Here is a 25,820-nt window from a genome sequence, read left to right as displayed (position 1 = left end):
TTAAGCAAAGAGGTGTTACATATGTTGATGTTCATTAACACACTATTTACTGAGTTTCTCTTCCACATGTGTGATTTTTCGAAGTGGTAAGAAACCAAGTTACAAATGCATTTCATGTTTTCCATTGTCTTAAATTTAATTAAAGAGTATCTTAATTTTCCTAATTCCACCAAGGTCTGGCCGATCTTGAATTTTGAAAATAATATTAGAAAATCCATCATCAGTTACTATAGCTGACTTTTAGGGCTACAGAAGACATAAATAAAAGACTATCAATTTGATGACCTAGATTTTATTTCATTGGTCCCCAAGGTTAGCCCTAACATTAATTACAGAGGCTATATTTACAATATTTTTTTAGAAGTTTTGGGAAGATAATTTCATCTTAAAATATTTTTTACATAGTATTATGTTCAAAATTCTGTAATTAAGAGTTTTATTCCTTTGTCTTTAAAGCCCATGGAGTGATTTCACATAAAACTTCACTAATCATGTACACTTTAGTGTGGATCAATCTATTAGATCTCGTCTTGAGAGCAGACTTTAGCTAAAAGGAAGGCAAATACAGCAAGACTTCACTTGTGGAGGATGTGGAACAGGAAGAGATGAAAGATAAGTGTCAAGTATAATAAATAATGGGAGAAGAAGAGAAAAGGAAGTGGATGTACAATGTTGGGTTCAAGCTAATGCAAAAGGGTAGTTGCTATTATCCAAATGCTCACCCTTCTATTCTCAGATACACTGGACATAGGAAAATGGAGTGTTCTTACTGTATTTAAAGATTTGGGGGAGGAGAGGCACATTTTTCAGTTTGACTAAATACAATTTATTCTTAAATATGATTTATTTTTATTATCATGATAATTTTCCAATACATGGGAAGTGTAATAAATGATCTATCTTTCTTCTGGGACAACTTATACCATGCTTTTTCTTTTAGGTGAGTGTAATGCTCTAAATTGAGGTTCAAAAACTGAGCCTATAAAAATCCATATAGGGCTTTGCTCTACAGATTGAAATGTTGTGAAGAGACACATTGTTCTTCCTTGGAATTATGAGACCTCTGTATCTCCTTGGAATAATGACGTACACAAGCCTGTCTCCTCTGGGTAGGGCCTGCAGAAAACACAGTCTGGCATCATTCTTCTCTCACTGCATCATTCTTCTGCACCTGCACTGCGTATGGAGCTGTCTGTGTATAGATGACTAGCTCCATCAGACACCTCTCCTCTCTCGTGTCCTTAAGTCTCTCAGTAACTTAGCCTAAAACTCTTCAGCCTCAACTGGAGATCACGTGGCACTGAACAATGGCGGACTCACGAGGTCCTAGATTCCCAACCGTCTCTCAAGTTTTCAAACAAACCTTAACAAAGACTACTATAAACAGAAACAAATGCAGTTCTACCAACCCACTGGTTAGAATATAAAAACAAAATAATGACCTTATTTTGCCAAAGTTTAGAGTAAAGTGTACTACAAGCAAAAGCCCTAGAGAGGAGGAAGGTACTAAGCTTGGGAACATAGCCTGCTCTTAGAGGTGTCAATATGATTTCCTTTTCCCTTCTTTGCCTTGTCAAACAAAACAAAACCCCTTCTCTGGTGCTTGAATATACTCTAATAAGAGACAAAGCCATTTGATGCCAGTTTATTGATGCCTTTTAGAACAACTGTACTCAAGGTAATATTCAGTCATAAGGGTGCCTGAACTTCAGGCTGAAGTATAAATGATATTCTTGAGGCAGGTTGGCCAGGAGAAGGGTACTAGAGGTCAGACACAGTGTTGAAGGGAACAGTATGGAGTAATGCAGCCATCCAGCAAAGAAAAAGAAGGAAAGGGGTAAATGAGTACCCAGAATACATCGTCATCATCATCCTGGAGTTATCCTTGTTCAGAACCCATGTTTTGCCCCATGAGAAACTTCACTAACAGGTTTGCAATTGTCTTCTTAAGGTTTCAGTGTTTCAGACTCCTTTCAACTTTAACTCTGTTACCTACCAGTATTAATTATGAAATCTTGCTATAAATATGAGCTAAAAATTTAATATTTGACAATGTTTGACAAGTGAAAAGCATTTCCCCTGCCCAGCAGGCTGTCAAACAAGAAAATGACAATAAATGATTCAGGACTTTGAGTATGAAGGTCTGTTTTCCCTCTTATATGCTAGGTGTGTTAGAAATAGTAAATAAGAAGAGATTTCAAATACCTTCAAAAGAGAGGTTGTTCATAGAATAGTATTTCTGTGCAATCTCGAACAATTTAGTTAAACAGAAGTGCTATAACCTTTTTGTTTGTTTTTGTTTTAGTTTTGGTAATGGGAATTTGTGGCAGTTAATTTCAAAATATGGACATTTAAGAATTCTTTAAACTCTTTCTCCTCTACACAAAACTCTATCCCACTAATTTATCCATGGGATTAAATATGCAATATCCCTTTAAATATTAAAAGTCCCTACACTTTAGTCTGTAAATATATGAGAAAATATGACCAAACTATATTATTTTAACATGTGATCTTCTTTTAGAGCCACTGGTATTGCTTTTTGCACGTGGTACTCTAATTGTTTCTGTTGGTTCCTCAGGAATCTACAATCTAGTTCTAGAACTATTTTCAGTTAAGAAGAGTTGCTTTCTACCATTAATTCAATTTCTAGCTTAATAACTTTTCCCTTCATTTACCTGCTCAGAATAATTGTTTTATCTGCTCCTATTCATAAACAGCTTGTGAAAAGAAGTCTTTCTTGTGGGAAAAGAATTTGTATGGAAAACATGCTCATACATATATCAGACCAAGGATTAAACGATGAACATTATATGTGAGGAAACATTACAAGAAGGTTTCACTATATTAGTTTTTCCAAGTCAGTATTCCAAGCCAGTCTTGGATTATGTGTGAAAAGTAAGAACTCTGCACCGTAACAGGTGCTGGCAGGAAACTCCCATGAAAGCTTATGGAAGTTATGCCTGTAAAGTCTTGGCATCTGAGAAAATTCTCTCATAAGAATGCATCATGCATCAGATTTTTCTCACTGCAAAAAAAAATACAAGGCTGTAACTGCTTAACCATATTCCCAGTCACTATTTTGTTAACACCATGCCTCGGTGATGACATCTTTGGTGACCTTGCACTATATGTAAAGTATGTATCAGCCTTAATTTCAACATTGCAAACGTGCATTATCTTCTGTATATAACAATAGAGATGCTGGTCTACCATCTGTCTGTCCTAATCAAAGCATAAATTTGAAAGATTTTTTTCCTGTGGAGTCAATGGATTTAAACTAATTCACCCACATTCTGAAGACTGACTTTTCATATACAACATGGCAAATGTTTAAGCGATTTACTGGAATTAGGAATACAATTTGGAGTATCAGGTAGTAATTAATATAAGCTTTAAATGTATAGTATTGACTCATGTTGGAAAGCACTAGCATTATGTGTCGCACATAGTGGGTGCTTAATAAATGTCACCTTTGCTTTCCTTACATAAATCATACCATATCTGTATGACCACAACTTCAAAGACTAATGGTGTAATTCTTTGCGTGTAAACTTGCCTACCTTAAAGTTAACAAGTAAGGCTTCTTTCTCCGATCAAGTTCAATTTTTCAGCCTATTAATTCTAGAGGTGAAAATATTTTTACTGACATTTGCCTGTTGGATACAACTGAAAAAATTCTCTGACCTTATTTTATAAATCTACTAGTTATAAGGGATTTGATTTAAACCCAATGGGTAATTTGGGTTTAAAGCTTTCGTCAAGTTAAGGACTAAGATAAAAATTTAGACAGTGGTGAATGTTAGAAAAAGCCCGCTGAAAATAATTGTGAGCCTGTCTATACCCAGATGTATATATTCACATCTAGGTTTGTGGCTACACTATGGATTAAATGTTACTACCTTACATTTATATTTGTATTTATACTTTTAAACGTGCTTTTCAGATATCAATAAATATCTTTCGTAAAAAGTCCTCAGTTGGGGTAATAGAGCTACATTCCAGAACACGCGCATGTGCGCACGCACACACACACCCCCCACCCACCCAGCGCCAACCCAGGCAATCTGCCAAAGTGTGGTTGCTGTGAAGGCTTTGCTTTAGGGCAATAGCAAACTAGCTCACCGCCCTGCTGCCCTGTCCACTCCTCACCACATGGTTCTTTGCTGTATCTTTAACTTCCCCTCCTACAGTGAGGGAACATTTCTTCAGACTGTTTTATTGCCAATACATTTTTACTTTGTATGATGAAATGAAACAAGGGACTGGTTTCATTAGAAGGAGAGGTAAACAGAGCATTAATTAAATTTGCTGATGATACTAAATTGGGAGGAACTGTGGACATCTGTGAAGACAAAAGAATCATACAAATGGACTTCAGGAGTTTAGAAATACGAGCAGGAAATAATAAAATGAGATTCAGCCTTAAATAATGCAAGCTAATACATTTGGGAAAAGATAATCAGAAACATGGCTATTCAGTGGATGGTAGATGCCTGGAAAGTGGTGATGGTGAAAGAGACCTAGGGGGTGATAATGGGAAAAATTATACACAAACTTACAGGGAAGTAGGCACAATGCCTGGAGGTTTATATATAAAAAACATAATTTTTTGAACCAGGAACATGATAGTTCTACTCTTAGGACACTGGTAGGTCTCAAAAGCATTAAATTTCTCTTTAATTAGTTGAATCTCTCAGGTTTATGAAACAATTTAACACTGTTTGTTGAGAGACTGGTTTCTGCCTGTTGAGGATGAGAAAGTCAGTTTTGTCTGAAACCTGTCCTGAACACCAGAGTCATTGCTCTATTTTTGTTCTGTCTTATCCTATTAGAGGCTATTGCTAATATGGTATGTCATATAGATATAAACATGGATATAGATTGAGGTGGATATATATACACATATCATACCATGATGCAAACGCCAAACAAAACAAAACAACTCTTTTAAGGCAGCTTCTTTACCTTTCCAGATAATGTAACTTTACATTGTGTTTTAAGAGACATTTAATCACTATCTCTTCTAGCAGTTCAATGAATCTTCAGCATAGAATTCTTTTTTAACATCTTTATTGGAGTATAATTGCTTTACAATGGTGTGTTAGTTTCTGCTTTATAATAAACTGAATCAGCTATATGTATACATATATCCCCATATCCCCTCCCTCTTGCGTCTCCCTCCCGCCCTCCCTATCCCACCCCTCTAGGTGGTCACAAAGCACCAGGCTGATCTCCCTGGGATGAAGTGAGAGAGTGGCATGGACATATATACACTACCGAATGTAAAATAGATAGCTGGTGGGAAGCAGCCACTCAGCATAGAATTTGATTCTCTAAGGATGGATGCATGGGTGGATGAATGAAAAGAAATCTTGGATAATATCCATCTATTCATCCATTTAATCATCCATCTTGACTGGAACCCCTACATATGCCAGCTCTAGTGTGCTGAGCAGTGAGGAGGCAGAGATGAACCAGACCATCTCTAGACTCCAGGACTCACATTCTAGGTGGGGAAATGGATATGAAACCAGCCGTTATGGTCCCATGCAAAAAGGGCTATGTTGGGGGAAGCAAAGCTCTTACTGGAACACTGTGGAGAGGGGTGGCTACTAATGTTCAAGAGACCACAGAGAGGTGGTTGAGGGTATGAGTCAGAGAACATTCATTGTTGAGGGTGACTCTGGTGCTATGCCCAAGAGGATCAATCGGAATTTGGCAGGTAGATGGGTACGGAGAGGGTTTTTAAGGAGAGAAAACAGTTCATGGAAGGAATATCAGCCTTTGGAAAACTTCATGTAGTTGGAGCATAGGAAGCCGTTTATGAGGTTATAAAGCTGGAGAGTAGACAGAGGTCATATGCTTCTCCTTTTTATGGTAATAACTAGTATGGTATTTTGTTTATCCTGATGGGAAGGTTCTCAGAAGGGATAATATAATCCTATTTATATTTAAGAGGGATAATTTTGGCAGCATGGAGAAGAATGGCCTGGGAAGAAATAAGAACAAAGGCAGTGATATCAATTAGAGGGTTTATCTCAAAAGAAATTATGGGAGCACAATTAAGGCCATAGGAGGTGAGAGGAAGAATCAGATTCAAGAGATAGTAAAAAAAAAAGTACAGATCATTAGATCTGATGAAAGATGCTGTACATAATGAGAGAGAAGAATTTAAGATGTCCAATGAATTTCTTTTTAGGGCAATGGGGAAATAGTCATGAATCCACTGACTGAATTAAAGACTAAAGGAGGAATAGCAGGTTTGTTGAGGAAAGTTATAAGTTCAGTTTAAAAAAGTTGAATTTGGAATGCCAGGGAAAAACTCAAAAAGGGTTGTTCCTGGACCTCAGGTCTGAGTATAAAAAAGTAGCTTGAGGGGCTTCCCTGGTGGTGCAGTGGTTGAGAATCCGCCTGCCAATGCAGGGGACCCAGGTTCGAGCCCTGGTCTGGGAAGATCCCACATACCGCGGAGCAACTGGGCCCGTGAGCCACAACTACTGAGCCCGTGTGCCACAACTACTGAGCCTGCGCGTCTGGAGCCTGTGCTCCGCAACAAGAGAGGCCGCGACAGTGAGAGGCCCGTGTACCGCGATGAAGAGTGGCCCCCGCTCGCCGCAACTAGAGGAAGCCCACGCACAGAAACGAAGACCCAACACAGCCAAAAATAAATAAATAAATAAATAAATTTATTAAAAAAAAAAAAAAGTAGCTTGAGGAGTCATGCCCGTTTAGGAACTTTAAAGTTATTGAAGGAATCATTGAAGCTTTAGGGGCATTGAGATCACACTGAGAGAATGACTAGCATGAAATGTCAGTCAAGAATTAAATCCAGAGGAAATGAGCGTTTTTATGCTGTCAAACTCTAGGCCAGACACATAGGCTCCAATATTATGCTATGCAATTTCACATACATGCCAACTGCTCACCTTTAAGACAAAAGTAAAGAAAACCTTCCACAGTGATTACAGTGCTGTTGGGTGTCTCACCACTCTGCAGGGATACTCAAGAGTTAAGTTAGCCCAAACTGTCAAAAGTGCAAAGCATAACAAGAAGAGCATTATGTTTAAAACAGAAAGGTAATAGTCCTCTTTTAATGACCCTGGTGTATTCAAAGTCTTTATAGAGCTTTTGATAGTGTCAGCAGAGTTTAACTTTTTTCTGCTGTGAAGTAAATTTTGGAGAAAATGAAATCAATATCCAGTAGCAAAACCATGTCAGAATGTAGAGCATTGGTATCCTCTGTTCATTAGTTTCAAATTGATAGGTCTGTGTCGTTGACCATATCTTTCTTATTTCAAATTCTTTGACAGAATCTGTAAACTCAAAGAACTATCTTCAAACTAAGAATTTCCTGTGATTTACACAGAAAAGAAACACTAAATCAGGAAGGTGAGATATTCACAGGGAAGTAAACTAACACAGAGGAGCACCAGCATGGTATTCCAAGTCTGAATTAAAGGAAAAGATGTGGTGCTCAACTTTCTGTGTGGTTATGGGACCTGAGCCTATGCCTGACCATTCTCAGACATGTCACAAGTCATAGTTGCCATTCAATTACTTAATTAAAAACAGCAGGCTATTGGTGTTGAAATAATGCCGAATGGGATATGACTTCCTCTGATGAAATGAGAATGGATGTTCTATTAGCTGCTGAACTTAAACGTGCTTTCCAAAAATTGATGAGCATAAAATCTTAAAGTAAACATAACTTAGAATGTTTAGCATAGCTGAGTATCAATGGGAAAGAATGATGTCATTTAGAATAATATAATATCATCAGAAATGGTTTAAATGTTTAAAAGAAAGATTTGCAAGCTACATTATTCTCTGCACATCTTGTAGCTGCCTTCAACCAACAACTGCTGGTCATTCATCTTTTTAGTTTCAACCATTTGCAGGTGTAGCAATGGAGTGCAACTTTCCAATGAAGATTTAAACAATGTTGAATGTAATTTAACCATTTTTTCATCATTTATTGAGAATTCATCATGTGCAAGGCACTGTGTGAAGAGTTAAAAATAAATCCACGCTCCCTACAGAAAGGAGCACACAACGTACTGAAGGTGATGTCTTAAATACTTTTCTTCTATAAGTGGTGCTTTCACCCTACATCTCAGGGCGTTCTTATTTCCTTAAAAAGAGTACGACTTTACATTTTGGGTCTACGGTCTACTAAAACCTCAAGAACTCCTCCAGCAGTATCATTTCAGACTTATTTTGGTTTTGCACGGTCAGTTTTTCTTTTCAAAGTACCCTGCCCTTGGTTTGTTTGTTTGTTTGTTTATTTTTTTCTGAACTGAAAATAGAAGTGGCTTGAAGAGTATAAAATTTGGCAAAAGGAATAAAACTAGCAAAGAAAAGATTATTTAAACCCAGGAAAAACATTTCTAACTCAACAGCGCATTAGACTATAAGATAACCTCTCATAGAGTTCAGAAGAATCTCCAAGACACGAATCTATTAAGGAGATGAGTAAATTACTTTAAAACATCCTGTATAGGAAAATATGCCACATTCAGTTATGCAGACCAATGCAACTATTTCTCCTGGAATCTGTACGTCTCTTTTACGGTATATGCAGATTAATGATTAATGCTTAAGTTGGACACACTTCATCTGAAAGTGTGAAAATTCTTTGGAAAAGGCAATTTTTTCTAGGCATTTAGAAAGGGAATGTTATTCATTAGGAAACCCACAAAAGAATATAAAATTTTGGTCTTATTCATAGCTTCCTGAATTAACCTAAGGCTTCTCAATTACCAGACATTTTTAAGCTCTAGGGAAATGCCTATAAAAATATAACGTATATATTTTTGTTCAACCAATAAAGAATAGATTAATTCAAAAAATAAAGTGACACTCCTGTGAAAGTGTTGATAATTTACTTTTTAACCAATTGGTTCACATTATGCAACAAGAATAAAAAAAATTATTTGAAAACTACAAATCCATTTTTGAATCCCAAGGCAACAAATATCTGAAAATCTCTGCCTTATTATTAGTATTATTATTATCACTATTACTCCCATTTTGTAAAAACCTGAAAGCTTTCCAAAAGCATGTGATTTTTTTTCTTCAAATTTTGTAAACACTTGCTTTCAGGCTTAAACATCCTGCCAACTTTCAGCCAAGATTATTTTTATGGTTGAACTATTAACTTCTGAATATCGGGGTTTATAATGGACAAAACTCCCAGACCCAGAACTCCCATCATATAAATGACACCACTAAAGGATAATTTAGAGTACTGCATCTTGACATGTTGAGGTGTTGCATTATTTAAATCCTCCATCCACAACAAAAGGCTAATTTCCTAGGGTATTAATTTTGGCTCTGTTTCCTTCCAACTGACTCCAAGGGAAAAATATGTTAAGAACCTAAACTTTAGAAAGGGGGTGGGAGTGGGGGCAGAGGTTGGAAATTAGACTCAGGCTTTATCTAGGAAGAGACATTATTTATTCGTATGCATTCTGGACTCAAAAGTGTGGGAATATCCGCTGACTGATTTGACCAGAGCCACATTGCTGGATACGTTAGATAGCCTTTCTGGTTATTGAACTGCACATTCATTTCTCTGTTAACTTCTGTTAGGCTTAAGCTCTCTTTTTTTGATAATAAGACTGTTGTGTATTGCTCAATGTAGATAAACTCCATTAAATGTCTCTAATAAGTACAGTGAATTAATTAGTAGCCATGTCTATACACAGAATTTGTGAACATTCAGAATTTGTGAACATTCATGGCAAGATTTAACTGACAAGCATTTTCTGGAGCAGGAGTACATTTCTCTGGAACAGGGAAGTAGGTATTAGGTAACTATGGCAGAGATGGTAACTGGTTCAATAGTCTGTCTTCTCTTCATTACAGACCTCACAAGCAAGTCCTTTTATCCACATTTGTTTTCTTAATTGCAAAACACAGCTTTTTTCTCTCTCTCCACCTTGTCATCTCTGATTTCTTTTGGTTGTCTTTTCCCAGTTTCTCTTTTATACTCTCGCTGGCTGTTTCCTGTTTACTCTTTTTTGATTTTGTCTTCCCCTCTAGCCCTGAATGTGGCTTTCTTACAGACACAGAGGCCCCAGCATGACTACCCCAAAGAGCCAATTCCAACTTGGACCCACAAGACTACTGCTGTCAGGAAGGTGGCTGTCATTGGTTGCATTAAAACAAAACATAAAACACCAAAAACGCTAAACTGGACTTGATTTTAACTCAGAAGTAAAAACTAAGGAAAATTTGCTGTAAACTTTCACGGAGTTTCTTGGAGGATCATTGCTATTGTAAACGCATGTGGATGCCTAACTTTAGGCATAAAAAGCAAGCACTTAAAAAAAAAAAGGAAGACATAGGTCAGTGCCCTTAGAAACATTTTTGTTCAGTCCACAAATATTCTCTGGGGAAAAAAGAATAGTGCTTATCTTGAACTCTTGATTTTATTTTTTGAGCATGTAATTTTTATCAGTTTGTTTTGTTTTTGTTACGTTTTTTTTTTTTACTCACTGCTTTTAAAACTAGCAAGCAGAAGTCCCTCTGGAACAAGATAGAATCATAAAAGTTTTCAAGAATCTCGTCACAAACTAAACAGTACAAATTGCACATTCTTCATGGAAGTATCAGCCTTTGGTGCGTGCCTGGATCCAACTATAATAGATTATCCCAAAGTGGGAAAGAATGAACAGGACAAAATTAGCAGAACTGGGAGCAGAGCTTGTCTAGGGAAGGCATTATGATCTGCCCTTCAGGGGCCTAGATCATCAGGCAATGGGAATAGACTACGTAGTTTTATTTTTGCAAGTGAACACTTGGTAGTATCTCAAGAGGCAGACTGGTGCACTGAATCTTGCCTGTTCTTTTTATAATAAGTACATACATGGGCATGCCTTACTTAATTTGCACGTACATGTTAAGCAAGGCATGCACTATATATAATAGTAAATATCCATGTATTTACATATAGTCCTTGTTCTGAATTTTTATGACTCAGTAAGTATACTCCTGTGTAGGTGTATAACCTTACCTTCATATGATATTAATAAATACGTCTAAATAAATATTGACACAATTAGAGAAATAGATTCCATTTATAATGGCATGGGATTCTTAATGTGTCTTTCTCTCAAACTTCACGTAACAGCAGCTGAATTACCAAAAAGAAACAGTTAAGGTATAATAATAATCTTAGCCATTCTTTTTCCAAGTTGCTATAATCTACCCAAAGATAACTAATTGTTCAAAGTAAACATTCCACTCTGACCACAAAAGGAATCCATTACACAAACATATAATTCACAGTCATTTTTAGTGGGTTGTAAACAGTTTGGAATGAGCATAAAATGGGACAAAAATCAAAGTGAGCATTTTGAAATGAAAAAGTGTTTGCTACAAAAGGTCAGTCCCTTTGCTTGGCAAACTATGTAGAAAAGCCTGGGAAAATGCTGATCACACAAGCAATGAAGGAATTTTAAAGCCAACAGCCTCCTTGTTTCTTTAAACAGACATCGGAACCTATAACTGGATCCTGTCAAACAAACGACAGCAAAAAAATATAACAGCTGCTAAGAAGTCAAGTAGAGAGATAAAGCTTTTGAGGCTAAGGACCTTCTCAGAAGTAGACTAAAGGTCTTTCTTAAATCTTTAAGCAAGGTTATGGATCCCAGGGTGGCTTTTAGGCACCAAGTCAAATATGTAATTTTGTGTATCATTCTTGTCATAGTATTTTGTGTTCCAGAAAAAAGAAAGAGCAAAATTGTCGGTTAGCATCTGCTGAGGCATTCTGCAAAGTAGCTTATAGCTGGAATCATCAAATTTGGAAGACCTGGTATCACTGATTTTTAACTGTGGTAAAGAAAACCATATAATACAAAATTTACCATTTTAACCATTTTTAAGCGTACAGTTAAGTGGTGTTAAGTGTGTACACATTGTTTGCAACAGATCTCTAGGTATCATTTTAATGTTGTTAAATAGTTCAGGGGCATAATAATCAGAACTGGGAATCATGGAGGAAGAATGAGTTGTTAAACCATATTCCAAAGGATGAATGCCAATCCAAATGAAATTTAAAAATTGTTTTAAAACCAGCCCTATTCCTTTACAAACAAAAATATATTCAATGCATAAAAATACATTTAGTGTAGAAACGTGTTCATTCATTTAGTTAACTCCATTGTTATAGAATGGAAGTCTTTGGCAATGTATGGTATTGTTGTGTAGAAAAAGGACTGGTTCATCATCTATGGCATGTTCTTTTGGGTATCTCACACCAAGGGGCTCCTTGTATTGTGCTGTCACAATGTGTCAAGAAAATAACCTGGGAAATAGTGTGTAATTAAACTTCTGGTCTTATCAGGAGGCTAAAACCAGAAGAGTACGTGTTTTATTATTCAGGGTTTATAATGTCATTTAAAAATATATTCTAAATAAAAATTATATATATTTAAGGTGTACAACATGATGATTTGATATACATAGACACAGCAAAATGGCCAACTAATTAACATATCATCTCCTCACATAACTACCAATTTTTGTCTGTGACGAGAGCACCTGAAATCTACTCTCTTAGCTTATTTTCAGTATTCAACACAGTATTGTTAACTCTGGTCATCATGCTTGTATAGTAGGTCTCTAGACTTATTCATCCTGCATAACTGCAACTTTATGCCCTTTGACTAAGATCTTTCCATTTCCCCCATCCCCTATTATGCCATTTTTAAGCTGACAAACTTCTTCTATTGTTTTTTATTATTACTGTAGTGGTTGTTCTTTCTTCTAGCACAATATCTATTCTTTGCTTTCACAGCACTGATCACAGTTTGTTTAATGTATATCTTCTCTATATTCTCAGCTGGTAGTATGGAGAGTGACACAGAGTAGGTACTGAATAGCTACTTACTGCCGAAATGCAATAAACACTGGTGTCTGTTACTTCAGTGAGTGTTTACAATGTGGCACACACTGTGTGCCGTTCTTTCCAAATATCAGTAACTGGCCTTCACAAAGAGCAGTCAGTCAGTTACACAGTTTTCATATAAAAAACTATGGGTTAAGGTCTCAGTACTAATTATACCAGTTTAGTACTTTGTTTAGTTCACGTCTCCTAGGTCCTTGTCTCTAAGTGATCCAGGTGACCCTATTTTTAAGTAAGCAATTTCTATACACCTTTGAGGTCATCATAAACTACAGAAAGTGTTTTATAAAGCACTGAAAACTGGACTTCTCCCTGTTTAGACCTACATACCACCAGTGTGTCACAATGTTACCCTCTCCAGGCTTGTCCCCCCAGACCTCAAAAAAGTATCAGATGATCTCCTGCTTTTAGTCAGTTTACCATATGTATTCAACATTAGCTGAACAATAATTCAATATTTTTGCAGAAAGTGCTCCGGAAGAAGAAACATAAGTTGAATTTTTCATTGGCTACTTATGATTTCACATATATATATAAAATCTAAAACTGTAAAGGCAAGGCAAGAGAGAATGAACCACTTGGAAAAGCTTTAAAGACTAACACACTCCTTTACAGTTTGCCCTCCAAGTTTTCTGTATGTTTTCTAGGCCGAGCAGACAATGTCAGAAACCACAGAAATAACTTTAATCTAGTTATAATAGTTGGTAAGAAGGAGAATGCTCTGGTGGTTTAGAGGAATAAAGGAAATCCAAATCAAGATAAGGAAACATACTAAACAAGTGATTCGCTAAATTGGTTCACATTCCGCTCACTAAGAGATTTCCTTCTAGGTATGTCCAAGAGATGCAAAATTTAAAATGTAACTAATACCACTTTACCAGGGGTGAACAGAGAATGTATTTTGTGCCAAGGGCTGGGTAGGATTTCCCTGTGGAGACTAGAGGAGCATGGGCAAATTGGCTCTGCCAAGTACAAGTAACTAACTGAATGAATGAATGAATGAATGGAGGAATGAATGAATAAATGGTGAGAAATGTCCTCCTGATGTTGTTTCATTTGAAATCAAGCATGTAAGAAGCATTAAAAAAATCCAGCTACAGTTTGTAAATTATTTTTTTAAGGTGGGGGAAATAACCTCAAGAAAAAAAGAGAGAAAGGAAACAAATATTTTTTATAACAGCTGATGGGCTGCTGTAGTGAGGATTGAGACCATTTTCCTAAGACTGTGAGAGTAAACACACAGTTTTCTTTAAAAGTGCCTTTCCCATAACTGGTCCATAAGCATTTCCCATGACTCTGCAGTTAAGTATCTTGGCTGGAAGAGGCTCTGGCCATTAGAAGGAGGGCTCTAGATATGCAGAGTCCAGCCGTGCTGAGAGACTTGGCACCTTTATATGCTACTTCCTAACAACAACCCCAGCATAAAATGTCATCAGAAGCCTGCATAAACATTGGACTTAGATTCACATAAATTATTTCTGTCCTGAGGTGCTTTATGCCAAAATTTAGTAAAAACAACACTTTGAGTAAATAGAATTGGCATATCAGCGTAAGAATATTAATCCAACAAAATGATCATAGAAAAATATCATCAAAAGCACACACTTGTAAATCTTGCAGTGATGTGAGAGGTTTACCTTGTGTCTCTGAGTTTTTGTTGAACATTTCCATACAGTTCCTTTAAGCTGACATTGCCAAAATGCTTTGAATTATCAGTTGCTTTATGGAATTGCAGTCTTTGAGTTTCATTAAAACACTTAGGAATTATTTTAATAATCGTATGTGTGATTAGTGCCTGTTCAGTGCTGAATCTACAAATTCATTTTAAGAGTAAACATTGGGACAATGAAATATAATGCCAAATATGATTGCCCCTGTCAGAAAATACATTGTCTTATTTTATTAAAAATCACCAACAAAATACCATGAACAAAAACATACAGTTTCTATTTATGGGCATTTTCTATTCTGCAATACCATGGTGTTTGCATGCCACAAGGCTGTATCTAGTAGAGTTTTCATTTTGCCTGGGGTATGTACATAAATAGAGAGGTATAGAACCGTTTTTTTACACATAGCTTATTATGTACAGCTTCCCCCAAAGTCCTATTTGGATTTTTGCTCTAATATAACAGTGCTCACACCATCAATGCTGAGTATTTATAAGTGAATGAAGATTTCCTGAAAATGATGATAATTTAACTATTAGCAATAATAGCATTATAGCATTTTCAGTGATTCATTTGGCTTTAAGTACTTATTAAATAATATTTATTCCTAAAATATATACTTACAAAATTAAATGAGATTGCAACATACAATAAAAAGACATTTCTCTCTAAACTTCAATTGATTCCATTCCTCACAGATACCTTTCCTTGTGTTCATTCTGCTTTTACTGTTTTCTACTCTCTCTTTGAACCCTCACCTCTTCTCTCTGATGTGTTGATATGCTTTTCCCCAAAGCTGCTCACTTTATCCGCTTTCCCTACCCACTCGTCCCCTTCTTGTTACTCTCTCATTCCCTACTGATATGGGAATAACAGGATCCCAAGGCTGTCCTTACAGTGTAATCAAAGTATGAATTTCCAGGAGTTGGAAACTGCAGACCATTTTTATTATGTTTCTGTAATAAAGCCAGGTAACATCGAGAGAATTAAAATGGCTTTTCCCTAGCAGATAACTTGGTAAAGATTTCTTCCCTTGGTTCTATTGTTTTAAGAGACTGGGAGCTGAAAAGGGGAACAGATTCACCAATTCTTTTTCTGGAAACACCTCTGTCTTTTACATGATATATATTCCCCTAGATCCTGGGAATATGTTGTAAACTTTTAACAGATGGTGATGAAGCTTCACATTTCTATACAATATACGTTTTTGAGATTCTGCACCTACTGTATGTATCTTTCAGGGAAAATGACCTTGAATGAATAAAGTCATAGTCTGAAGGAAAAACACCCCACAGATAGACTAGCATAGAAATGATGACTCAGATGGGTTTTGTTTTGTTCCCCTCAGTAAGATGAAATAATTTCAAATGAAAAACAGAATGTTGAAATATAGGAATCAAAGGTCATCTTAACACTGGAGGTGTGTCTGTTAATTGTTCCAGGAAAACCAGTTAGGCATATTCTGTGCTGAACAGATACACGTGGAAGATGGAATATCACCATGTGCAAGTAGAAACGCTGTTTGCTTCACTTGGGTAATGTTGGGGGCTTACCAGAATATGTTCTGGCACAAAATCTACCAGCATGAATGTTAGGAGGGTTCTAACACTGTGAGTGCTGATATTTTATGAATGTTTTATCACTGGCGAGAAAACAAGAAGTTTGCAATTGAATCAACAACATGTCAGACAGAAAAAAATATTAAAAAAAGAACATTAGTGGGAATTATTGATGTCCCTACTGTGAAAACAAACTTAAGTTAATAAGAAACTTGATCCTCTTAACTGATTAACAAAAGTCAAGTTTTAATTGCATAGCTTGCCAGTGCTGTTAACTTGAGCACTGGTTGTGTAGAGGGTACAGTATTGGGGGAAACTGCTGTATATTCAGTTACCCACCTCTTTTTTCGACAGCTTCAATGCACTGCTTTACAAACCGCGGAACTGTGGAATTTTCACGTTCACACACTGTGTGCAGATGAGAGCCAAAAATTTGATCTGCAAAAGAAACAAAGATGAGCTTCATTAAAATCCAAGCTTGCGTTGTTCTTTAATTTGATTCTGTTTCCATATCCACTGAATGATGAAATCTGCATCTTGCATAGGAATCGATTTTTTGCTTTAATTCCAAAGTGTCTATTGTAGACATACAAAGACCATAACTCCCTTCCCTATGGAACAGGACTCTGGCCCCAGAGAAAGAAAACTAACACTCTGCCATCGATTAGGCAGGGATGACTGAGTAATTTATAGTCTCTCTGGGCTTAACTTTGTTGTCTATAAAATAATGACAAGGAATTAAGAAAACTTCTACTAAATAATTAATCTTAGCGAATTGGTGTCTTAGTGTTTGAGAACAAATTTGTCAATGGTTATCAAAATTATGATGTTGTTAGTATATGTAGAAGATTCACCCTGTGGCTCAATGATATTCGAAGAAAGCAAGTTCCCGGAGACTTACTTTGAAGTGAATTTCTTCACATCTCTCCTGCCTTGAATGCCCTTCCTCTTCTCTAATCTAAGTATCCCCTTTCTTTTAGGGCTCAGCTCAGATGGCTCTTTCTCCATAAACTCTATCCTTCCTATCTCAGCTTTATGTCTCCTGTAACATAGGTCCTTTGGAATACCAGTTCTTCAGGATGTTAATAGGCGATTTGGGGGAAAAAGCCTGTAATCAAAATGGTTTAGCCACATTGGGTTAAACAAAGTTAAACAGGTTTCTTTCATGTGTACTTATTTTTAGAGCCTGTGTTATGCCAGTGTGCACTGGGAATCTCCAGGCGGGGCTGGAGGATGCATTATTTCCCAAACTTATTTGAGTAAGATCCTTTTATTTCAAAGGGCATCTCTCCAGACTAATGCTTCCCAGAACACACTTTGTGAAATTCTAGCCTAGCCCTCTCATTTGGAACATGATTTATGCTACCTTGCATTGTGTATTTACACTTATAATATATGGAATGTATTTTCTCAAAGCAGATTCTGAGTGCTGCATTGCTTATACGTTCTTACGGTCACCAGTGCCTAGCACAAATTTGGGCCCATGGTATTCGCGCAAAGATTTTTTAAAACTGTGTTAAAATATATATAACATAAAAGTGTCCATTCTAACCACTTTTATGTGTACAGTTTAGTGGCATTAAGTACATGTGCATTGGTGTGCAACCATCACCACCATCCATTTCCAGAACCTTTTTAACAGCATAGATGTTGATTACTGATAATGAAACAAATATTTAGTAGGTTCAAGGGCTTCCCCTCTCGCACAGAATGAAATCCAATTCCCTAACATCACTACCAAGGCAGTAAACGACCTGACCTTCCACCAATTAACTGATTTCATTTGCTTCCTCTCCACTCTCTCCAGCTCATCACTTGCCTGCCACCACTCTGTCCACATTGCTGATTCATGTTCTGCCTCAGGGACATTGCACTTATTATTTCCTCTGCATGGAGCTCTATTGCCCTAGCTCTCTGATCAAAGGTCACCTTCTTATTGTAGCCTTTCCTATCCACCTTTAAATAAAACCTGGCAACCACTGCCAATAGAACTCTCCATGCTGCCCCATATTACTTTTCTTAGAGCACTTTTCTCCACCTGACATATTAGATTGATACGTTTACTGGTTAGTTGCTTCCCTTGCTTAGAATGCAAAACCCAGGAGAGTAAGGACTATTCCTATTTCCTTTATTACTGGATCCCCAGTAACTCGACAACGTTTGGCATACATTAGAAGTTCAATGAATATTTATTGAATTATTGACAGTAAGACAGCATCTTAATCATCAGTGGAGGTCTTCAATGCATTTAAAACATATTTTTAGCAGAAGTGGTGAGAAAAATATAAAATGCAGCATAACAGAATGCTAAACGATGTATTATTACAAAGGGGTCGTCAACATGGACTGTGGTGAGACTTCCAGAAAGTCACGGTTTTCATCCATTTCTCAGAAAAGGCGAAGGCTTGAATTGAGAACTTAGCAGAGAGGGAAAGAATTAAGGCGAAAGCACCAATAATAATGTACTTCAATATGGAAATGTGCATTTTTTGCAAGAGAGAGAAAGAAGATAAGCTCAAAACACAGCAACATAGTGTAGAGAAGTGGGAAATAATCATAGGTATTTGCTTTGAATAGCTGGTCAAGTAACAAAGATTTGTCCAAAAACAGTGAGTCACCACTATAAGAAAGGATAAAATAAAACATTACTTAAGAAAAATAATCCAAAACTTCAGATTTGATCACTTAATTTGGCCAGAGGTTATAGTCAGGAGGAATCGTTATAGAGTAGAAAATCCCTTAATAGTAATCATAATTCAAATGAATTTCACAAATATTTATTGAGTATCTTCTATACTTGTAGTGATGAAGTAGGCATATTAGGTTGTGAAAAAGATATCAAGAAGTCATAATACTGTAGGGCTGAAAGAAATATTCAAATAATATAAAAAATAGACTACAACAGGTATCATAAAAGGTACTCAGTGCTAAGGAAGATGTTCTATAGCATCGGGTTTTTTGAGTCATGTAGTGCAGATGCGGTGTTTGGTGGGGGCAGAGTGGAGGGAAGTTTATGAGATGGAGATAATTCAAAAAAGATAGATTCCTGAATGGAGTGGTGTTAAAATCTGGAGAGAGGTTTCTTTTGTTTGTTTATTTTTTTTTCTTCTGATAGGTAGATACAGGAAGATAAAGATGAAGGCATTCTAGTGTATTTACTGTTTCATTCACTCAGTTATTTACCAAAAAAAAAAAAAAAAAAAAAAAAAAATTCTGAGTGCCTGCTCTGCGTCAGGAACTAGGAATGGCACTGGTAACACAATAACCAAGACTCAATTCCTATGCTCTAAAAGTTCCTTGTCTAGTGCGGGCATCATATAAGTAAACAGGTAAGAACATATCGTGAAAAATACTATACCTGGGGAAGCACATATGCAATGGGAGCATGTGGCAGGGCAATCTGAACAGCCTTGAGTGCACATGGAAGACTTCCCAAAGAAGAAATGAATCCTCGAGGATAAGTAAGACTTAGACTGGAGAGGTAAGAAAGAGGACAAAAAGGGCATTTGGAGAAGATGGAGGAGAGGCAAACAAACACATCAATGATGAGAAGAGTGATGAGAAGAATGTGGTGTGCTGAGGAAAACATTCACTCTTTCTTATTTAGAAAAACCTTGATGTATTAAGCTTTAAAAGGAGATGAAGATTATGTTATAAAGAGTCTTAAATATTAAGTCAGGTAGGCAATTATTTGAGAGTGTGCAAATACCATCGATTTCTTATACACACCCTATTCCCCTCCCAACTTCTTTCTTGTTTTTAAAGTCCACTCATAAGACAGACCTGAAAATGTTCTCCATTGACTTCTGCTTCCCCTGTAGCTTTAGTTAGTTTAAATTAGATAGTTCTGGTTGGTAAAATGTAAGGGAACGTGACTTGGGAATCTACAAGAGATTTTTTTCCCTGATAAACGGAGAGGGGTATATGAAGACATTCTTTCTTTCTTCCTTCCTGCTTTGAACATCACTGTGCAATCATGCAATGCCTGAAGCTACTGCTGCAATCTTGTCACCACGAGGCAAGAAGCTTGCAAACAAAAGCTAAACATGATTATAAAAGAAGGTACAAAAACCTGAGACCTCAACAATATTGTTGAACTTTTAAACCTATCCTAAAACACTTTCTCTAGACTTCCTGTTATATGAATATAAATATAATAATAATTAAATATAATATAAATAATTTTTAACTGGGTATTCTATCACCTGTAACCAAAAGGTTCATAACCAAATGGGGGGCACAGAGAGTGGGGAAGACTGAACACAAGGAGATTTGTTAAGAGGTTAATGTGATTGCTCGGGGAGACCAGAATCAGGATAGGCTTGTGGTAAATTTAATCATCATTGAGAATTCATCTCATCTTCTCTGAATTAGATTCACACATTCACCACCTCTGCCATCTGACTGTGTAGTAAAACTCACTAGAGTGGGCAACATTTATTTTCCTCATTTCACTGCTATAGGGCTTGGCCATATGACTTGCTCTGGACAACGTAGCACGTGTAGAAATGATGTGTCAATTCAAGACTGAGGCCTTCAGACACATTACAGATTTCTACTCGCCTCCTTGCTTCTTCACTATTGCCAAGACCAAGAGTTTCCCTGGGTAGCTGCTGCCCCTTCAGTCTGGGCTCCAGAGTAAATACATATAGCACAGAACTGAGGTCAACCCTCAGTGAGGAGACAAGTCCAGTCAGACCTACAACTTAAAGCAGAGCTGTCCATTCAAGCCTGCCCTAGACTATGTGACCCAGAGACACATGAAAAAGAAGTGCTTTTTGTAGTTTGCCACTGAGATTCTATGTTTGTTTGTTAGGCAGCAATAGCTTACTGATAAAGATGATAATAGGAGTCTGGATTTTTGGTGATCTAAGCTATGCTGTGAGAATGAAGACAAAGAGAGTTGACAGGACATGGAAACCAAAACTGGGGAGCAAATAAATAGAGAAAAAAAATCTAAATTTGGTTAGAACGTGGAAATATGCATTCGTTTAGAGTCAACCCTAAGGAGGAGTCTCAAGGGAAATTTCTCTCACCTTAAAATTTAAACTCATTATGTTTTATGTTATATTATGGCATTCCTTATTATGTATTCTCTCCAGATCAATTCAATTCTATTTAATTCAATTCAGCAAATATTTCATAAGCACCTACCATATGCAGGGCATCGTAAAGAATGCAAAGATTGACACTCATCCATAGCTATCTATTCCATGCCCACTGTAGCCCAGACAGTGTGCTCCATCCTAAAGATGCAATGATCCATGAAGCATGATCTCCTACGGTGCAGGGGGAAGAACAGCTCTCAAAACCAGTCATAATATGATGTGATTAGTGCTATCGCAAGGGCGCTCAATAATAAATAGCGAAGATATATTTAGCCAGGCAAGGGTCAAAGTACTTTATATATTTTAACTTATTTAATCTTTATAACAATCCTTAACACTTTGGTGGTAGATACTATTACCATCCTGATTTTATAGGAGAGGAAACTGAGGCACAAAGATATTGAGTCATTTGTCCATAGTTACAAAACATCAGGCTCTGGGGAAAAAAAAAGATAAGGACCTGAACTAAGACAATGGAGAGATGGGGTGATTCAGTGGGATTTGTAAACTGGATGCAGGAGGTGAGCCAACCCACCAGGCAAAGAGGACTTTTCAGGTGTTTTGCTTAGTTGAAGGAGACTAAGATGCTGAAAACTGAGGGTTTGGAGAAGAAAAGAGAGATTGACATTTAGAAGTTAGGATAGCATTTCAGACACAGCAGAACATTGATGGGATATCAAGGTGAAATTCAGAGACTATTGCTGATCATAAGGAAAATGGCTTTCATAGAATGAAACTGAGAAGCAGATGTTTGTGGTAAAGATTTGAAAAGAAGGTAAGAAGTAGAGATAGCAAATAGACTCCCTTTTTTAGAAGTTTAGTGGTGGGAATTCACTAATTATAAGGAAAGGCGGGACTTGGGGAAAGATTTTCATTTGGGGTGGATAGGAGAGAATTTCAATTGCAGAGTGTTTCTGATTGCCAGAATGCTCTAGAGGGGGTGAGGTGCCCTCTTGGCTGTTTTCGGTTGTTATAATGCCTGGGGTGGGGGAGGTGTGCTACTGCCACTTACTGGGTGGTCCAGGTAAGTGCAGGCAATCCCGCACTGGGAGAGAAAATCCCTCCCTGATTGCCAATAACGCCCTGGTGAAAAAAGAGCTTAGATATGTTGAACTTCATTAGATAGAAGGGAGACGTTTGCTTTCCCTGGTTACCAGAAAGGTCAAAAAATTCCATCTTACTTACATCCTGTCTTTAAAGTGGCTGTACTTACCCAAGAAGGTGTGGCTCTGTAGTAGAAGGACCTAGCCTTCCAGGTAAACCTGATTGAATCAAAGGTTGTCATGTGGCCCAAGCTGGGTCAATGCAATTCGCCCTGCAAAAGTTTTAGAATTGGGACACTATAGACTGAGGTGGTATCAGAGATACCACCTGCTCCAGGGATTTGAATTGAAAGGCCGTCTAGATTTAGACACTGCGGGGCAAAGGCAGCCATTTGGGGAGATGGTGATGTGCAATGAATGAGCGTTACTGAAGCTAATATGCAGAGAGAGAGGTGAATGAAACCGACAGGCCTCAACTGCTCACTTCCTGATGCCTAGGCACCATATATGGTTGCCATGGGGTGCATTAGGAATTAGAGGGAATTTCAGTGTAATGCAACTAGACAAATTTGGCTAGCACATGGATATAGCATTGTCCACAAGGTTTCAAAGAGGACTTACAATCACAACAGAAAGGACCAGCCTTGGGAAAATAACTAAATGAGACCCCCTGTTACAGCTGGTTAGGAAGAGTAGGTTGTATGTCTGTTGGTTTTGCTGGCCCTGGAACTATTCTTCTATCCTCCAGTAAGAGCACCCTGGTTCTCCTTTGGGGATGATACTTTCTCATTCTGCTGCCATTTGTTTTGAGTAGTGCTGACCTCACCAGCTCCAGCTCCAGGGATGAACATGCCTTTCCTCCCCCGGCCGCAGTAATCGGTTCAGACATGAACACATGACCCGGTTGGATTCTGGGCAAGCAAATCCTGAGGCTTCTTTTTTTTTTTTTTAGTGCTACTGGGAAAGAGGAGCCCTCTTGCTATAGGAGTTGGTAAACTATGAGGATATGAGTCTAAGCTTCTAGAAGTTATATTGCCAGCTTCTGGGAAAACATACTGGAGAATTAAGCCAACAGAGTGGAAAACAGCTGAGGGATGGAGGAGATAAACATTCGATAGCATTTTGTGCCCAGCGGTCCAGTCATGCCTGAAGCTATCCTTGTCCCTTGGACTTTTCAGTTAAGTAGTCCAATAAATTCCATTCCTACGTTTGCAGTTTGAATAAGTTTCTATCAATTACAACTAAAATACAACTTGACTACAACATTAGCCTTCAACATTACATGGTGAATTACATAACGTGGAGGAGATGGTGTTACACATGAAACGACTTTGCAAAGTCAAAAGTGCTATCCAAAGGAAGTAAATCATAGAGATTTAGCTTAGACATCATTGTCCAATTTAAGGGCTGTTGTAGGATTGCCACCCATCTGTAACTCTGATACAGTCCAGAGTTTGATACACCAAGGAAGACCATTAAATTACAGGAATGTGTTTGAACCACAGAACCTTCTATCTTAAAACCGTGTAAAGAAAGGGGGAGGGAGAGAGAAGGTGTTTTGTTTTCTCGGCAAGCATTGATGACCTAGCTTTTGCCCCCTAAACATCCATGCTTGCTATGCTGGCACGACATTAAGGATTATTTCTGCTTTTCCCCTCCTTATGGTATTCCAAAAAAGGGAGCAGTCCCAGAACCCTGAGCTCCCGGCTCCCCATCTATAGTCCCATCTGTGGGCTCACTGGTAATCCTTTATTCCTCTCTTAACAACTTTTTGTATTTAGAAAACACCTCTTGCTAGGCGTGCCAATATTTTCAGAATGCTCTGCACATGCCTATGGCCTTGGCTGGTGTGATCATTACGTCTTTGTTCTCCTGCTTCAGCGCTTGTACCAGGGGTGGCAGGCAACACATTGGTTGGAGAAAATCCATTTTCTGTAATTTTTCTTTGAAAGCATCTTTTGGTGAGAAAAACAAATAGACCTTCCACATGACTGCACTTACAAATCATGTTGTTTACATAATGAATTAGAGTTTAACTAGGGAATGGTGGTTTTTAATCTTTAAGCTCTCAAACTTTTGACCGATTTAGTTAGTTCATCAGCATAACCAGGTTAAGCCTCCCAGATTACAAATTAGCTTCATTCTCCCTCATCTCTGCTATATATTTTTTGACAAATTATGAAGAGAACACCCAGTAATGGGATCTTTGTCAGTTAGATTCCAAATGAATCAAAACTATGAGGAAAACTACTCAATAGAGGCAGTTAAATGTTCAAATAATGTGACGGTGTTATCATCATTTACGCAGGGAGACAATCTCCACAGGCTTTTCAAAATGATGTTATTCTGCTTTCAGGACAGAGGCCCATTGCGGCCACTCTAGTGAATTTTAAAGAAGAAAAACAAAGCACCTAGAACTACATACATGAAGAAATAAAGAGGGGAAGAGAAAACAACAACAAAAAATTGAACTGTTCGGACACACACACACATATTGGATAATTATTTTGGTAGTGAGGCATATTCATCAAGGATTCTGGCTACAATAGAAAAAAATCCACTGTGGCTATCTTAAGCAAAGAAAAATTTATTCAAATGATGTTGAAGGATGGGGGTAGGAGGAAACTCAAAGAATTTATTGAGAACTAAATGTAATTTATAACTGAATCACTTTGCTGTACACCTGAAACTAACGCAACACTGTTAATCAACTATACTCCAAAATAAAATAAAAACTAAAAAAAAATTAAAGTAATTTATTAATTCCTCAAAGAAATTACTGGAGGCGAGGGACCAGTCTTGGAGATGTTTAATCCAAGGTTCTCAGGAGATCCACGAAATAAGAAAAAGGAAATACAGCAACTGCCTTGTAACTCTGAGAGCTGGGTCAGGATGCTATACGCATTGTCACCTCCACCACCAGTACTGTCCTAGTGACTTCTGTTCATCAATTACTCGAGATCTGAAGTTCCAATAGACAATGTCCAACGGGTTGAGATTTTGTCTAAAAAATGGGTTGAAATGAGAAAATATACAGTCCATGTAGCTTCCATAGTAGGTAGCATTCACCTGGAAATTTTCTCCCTTTGGAATGCCACACACATGGGCAGATCATTTCCCAATAGGTTGCTATGAGGGCAGGGCAGTGGAGAGTGGAGGGCTAAAATAATATTCTCAACACAGGTAATTTCAGCTATTTAACTGATTTCATCTTTTGATTTTAAGCTCTAAGTGACATTTGGTTTTCCTTTTGGGAGTAGGTTTCCAGACCAAAACTTTCAGATTGCTTATCAGGGAATCGTATTTCTATTCTTATATTTTCTCCACTTCCATTCTTACATTTTTCTCTTCCTCACCTTTAAAATACTCACTGTATGAGCCCCCATCATATAACTTTCCCACAACTTTACTGAATAGTTTTGGAGAAATAGGTGATTTAAGTTAAGAACTATAGTTTACTGATGGCTTATGGCTTTGAATTAAGATGCGGAAAAATACGTTTAATGATAAAACACTAGCACTGAACT

At 37.4% G+C, this 25,820-nt stretch overlaps 1 protein-coding gene across 1 annotated transcript in view; it reads right to left on the bottom strand.

Annotated features, from left to right (window-relative positions):
- ARHGAP15 (Rho GTPase activating protein 15) overlaps positions 1-25,820 on the bottom strand; it is a 609,009-nt gene that overhangs the window by 206,929 nt on the left and 376,260 nt on the right. The window contains exon 10 of the mRNA XM_059927125.1: positions 16,482-16,580. Within this exon, the coding sequence (XP_059783108.1) occupies positions 16,482-16,580 (99 nt within the window). The remainder of the gene's footprint in view (positions 1-16,481; positions 16,581-25,820) is intronic.

The sequence above is a fragment of the Balaenoptera ricei genome, chromosome 7 (genome assembly GCF_028023285.1).
Source record: "Balaenoptera ricei isolate mBalRic1 chromosome 7, mBalRic1.hap2, whole genome shotgun sequence".
NCBI lineage: Eukaryota > Metazoa > Chordata > Mammalia > Artiodactyla > Balaenopteridae > Balaenoptera > Balaenoptera ricei.
The sequence above is the reverse complement of the archived record's forward strand: the minus strand, read 5'-3'. Positions and strand labels throughout refer to the sequence as shown.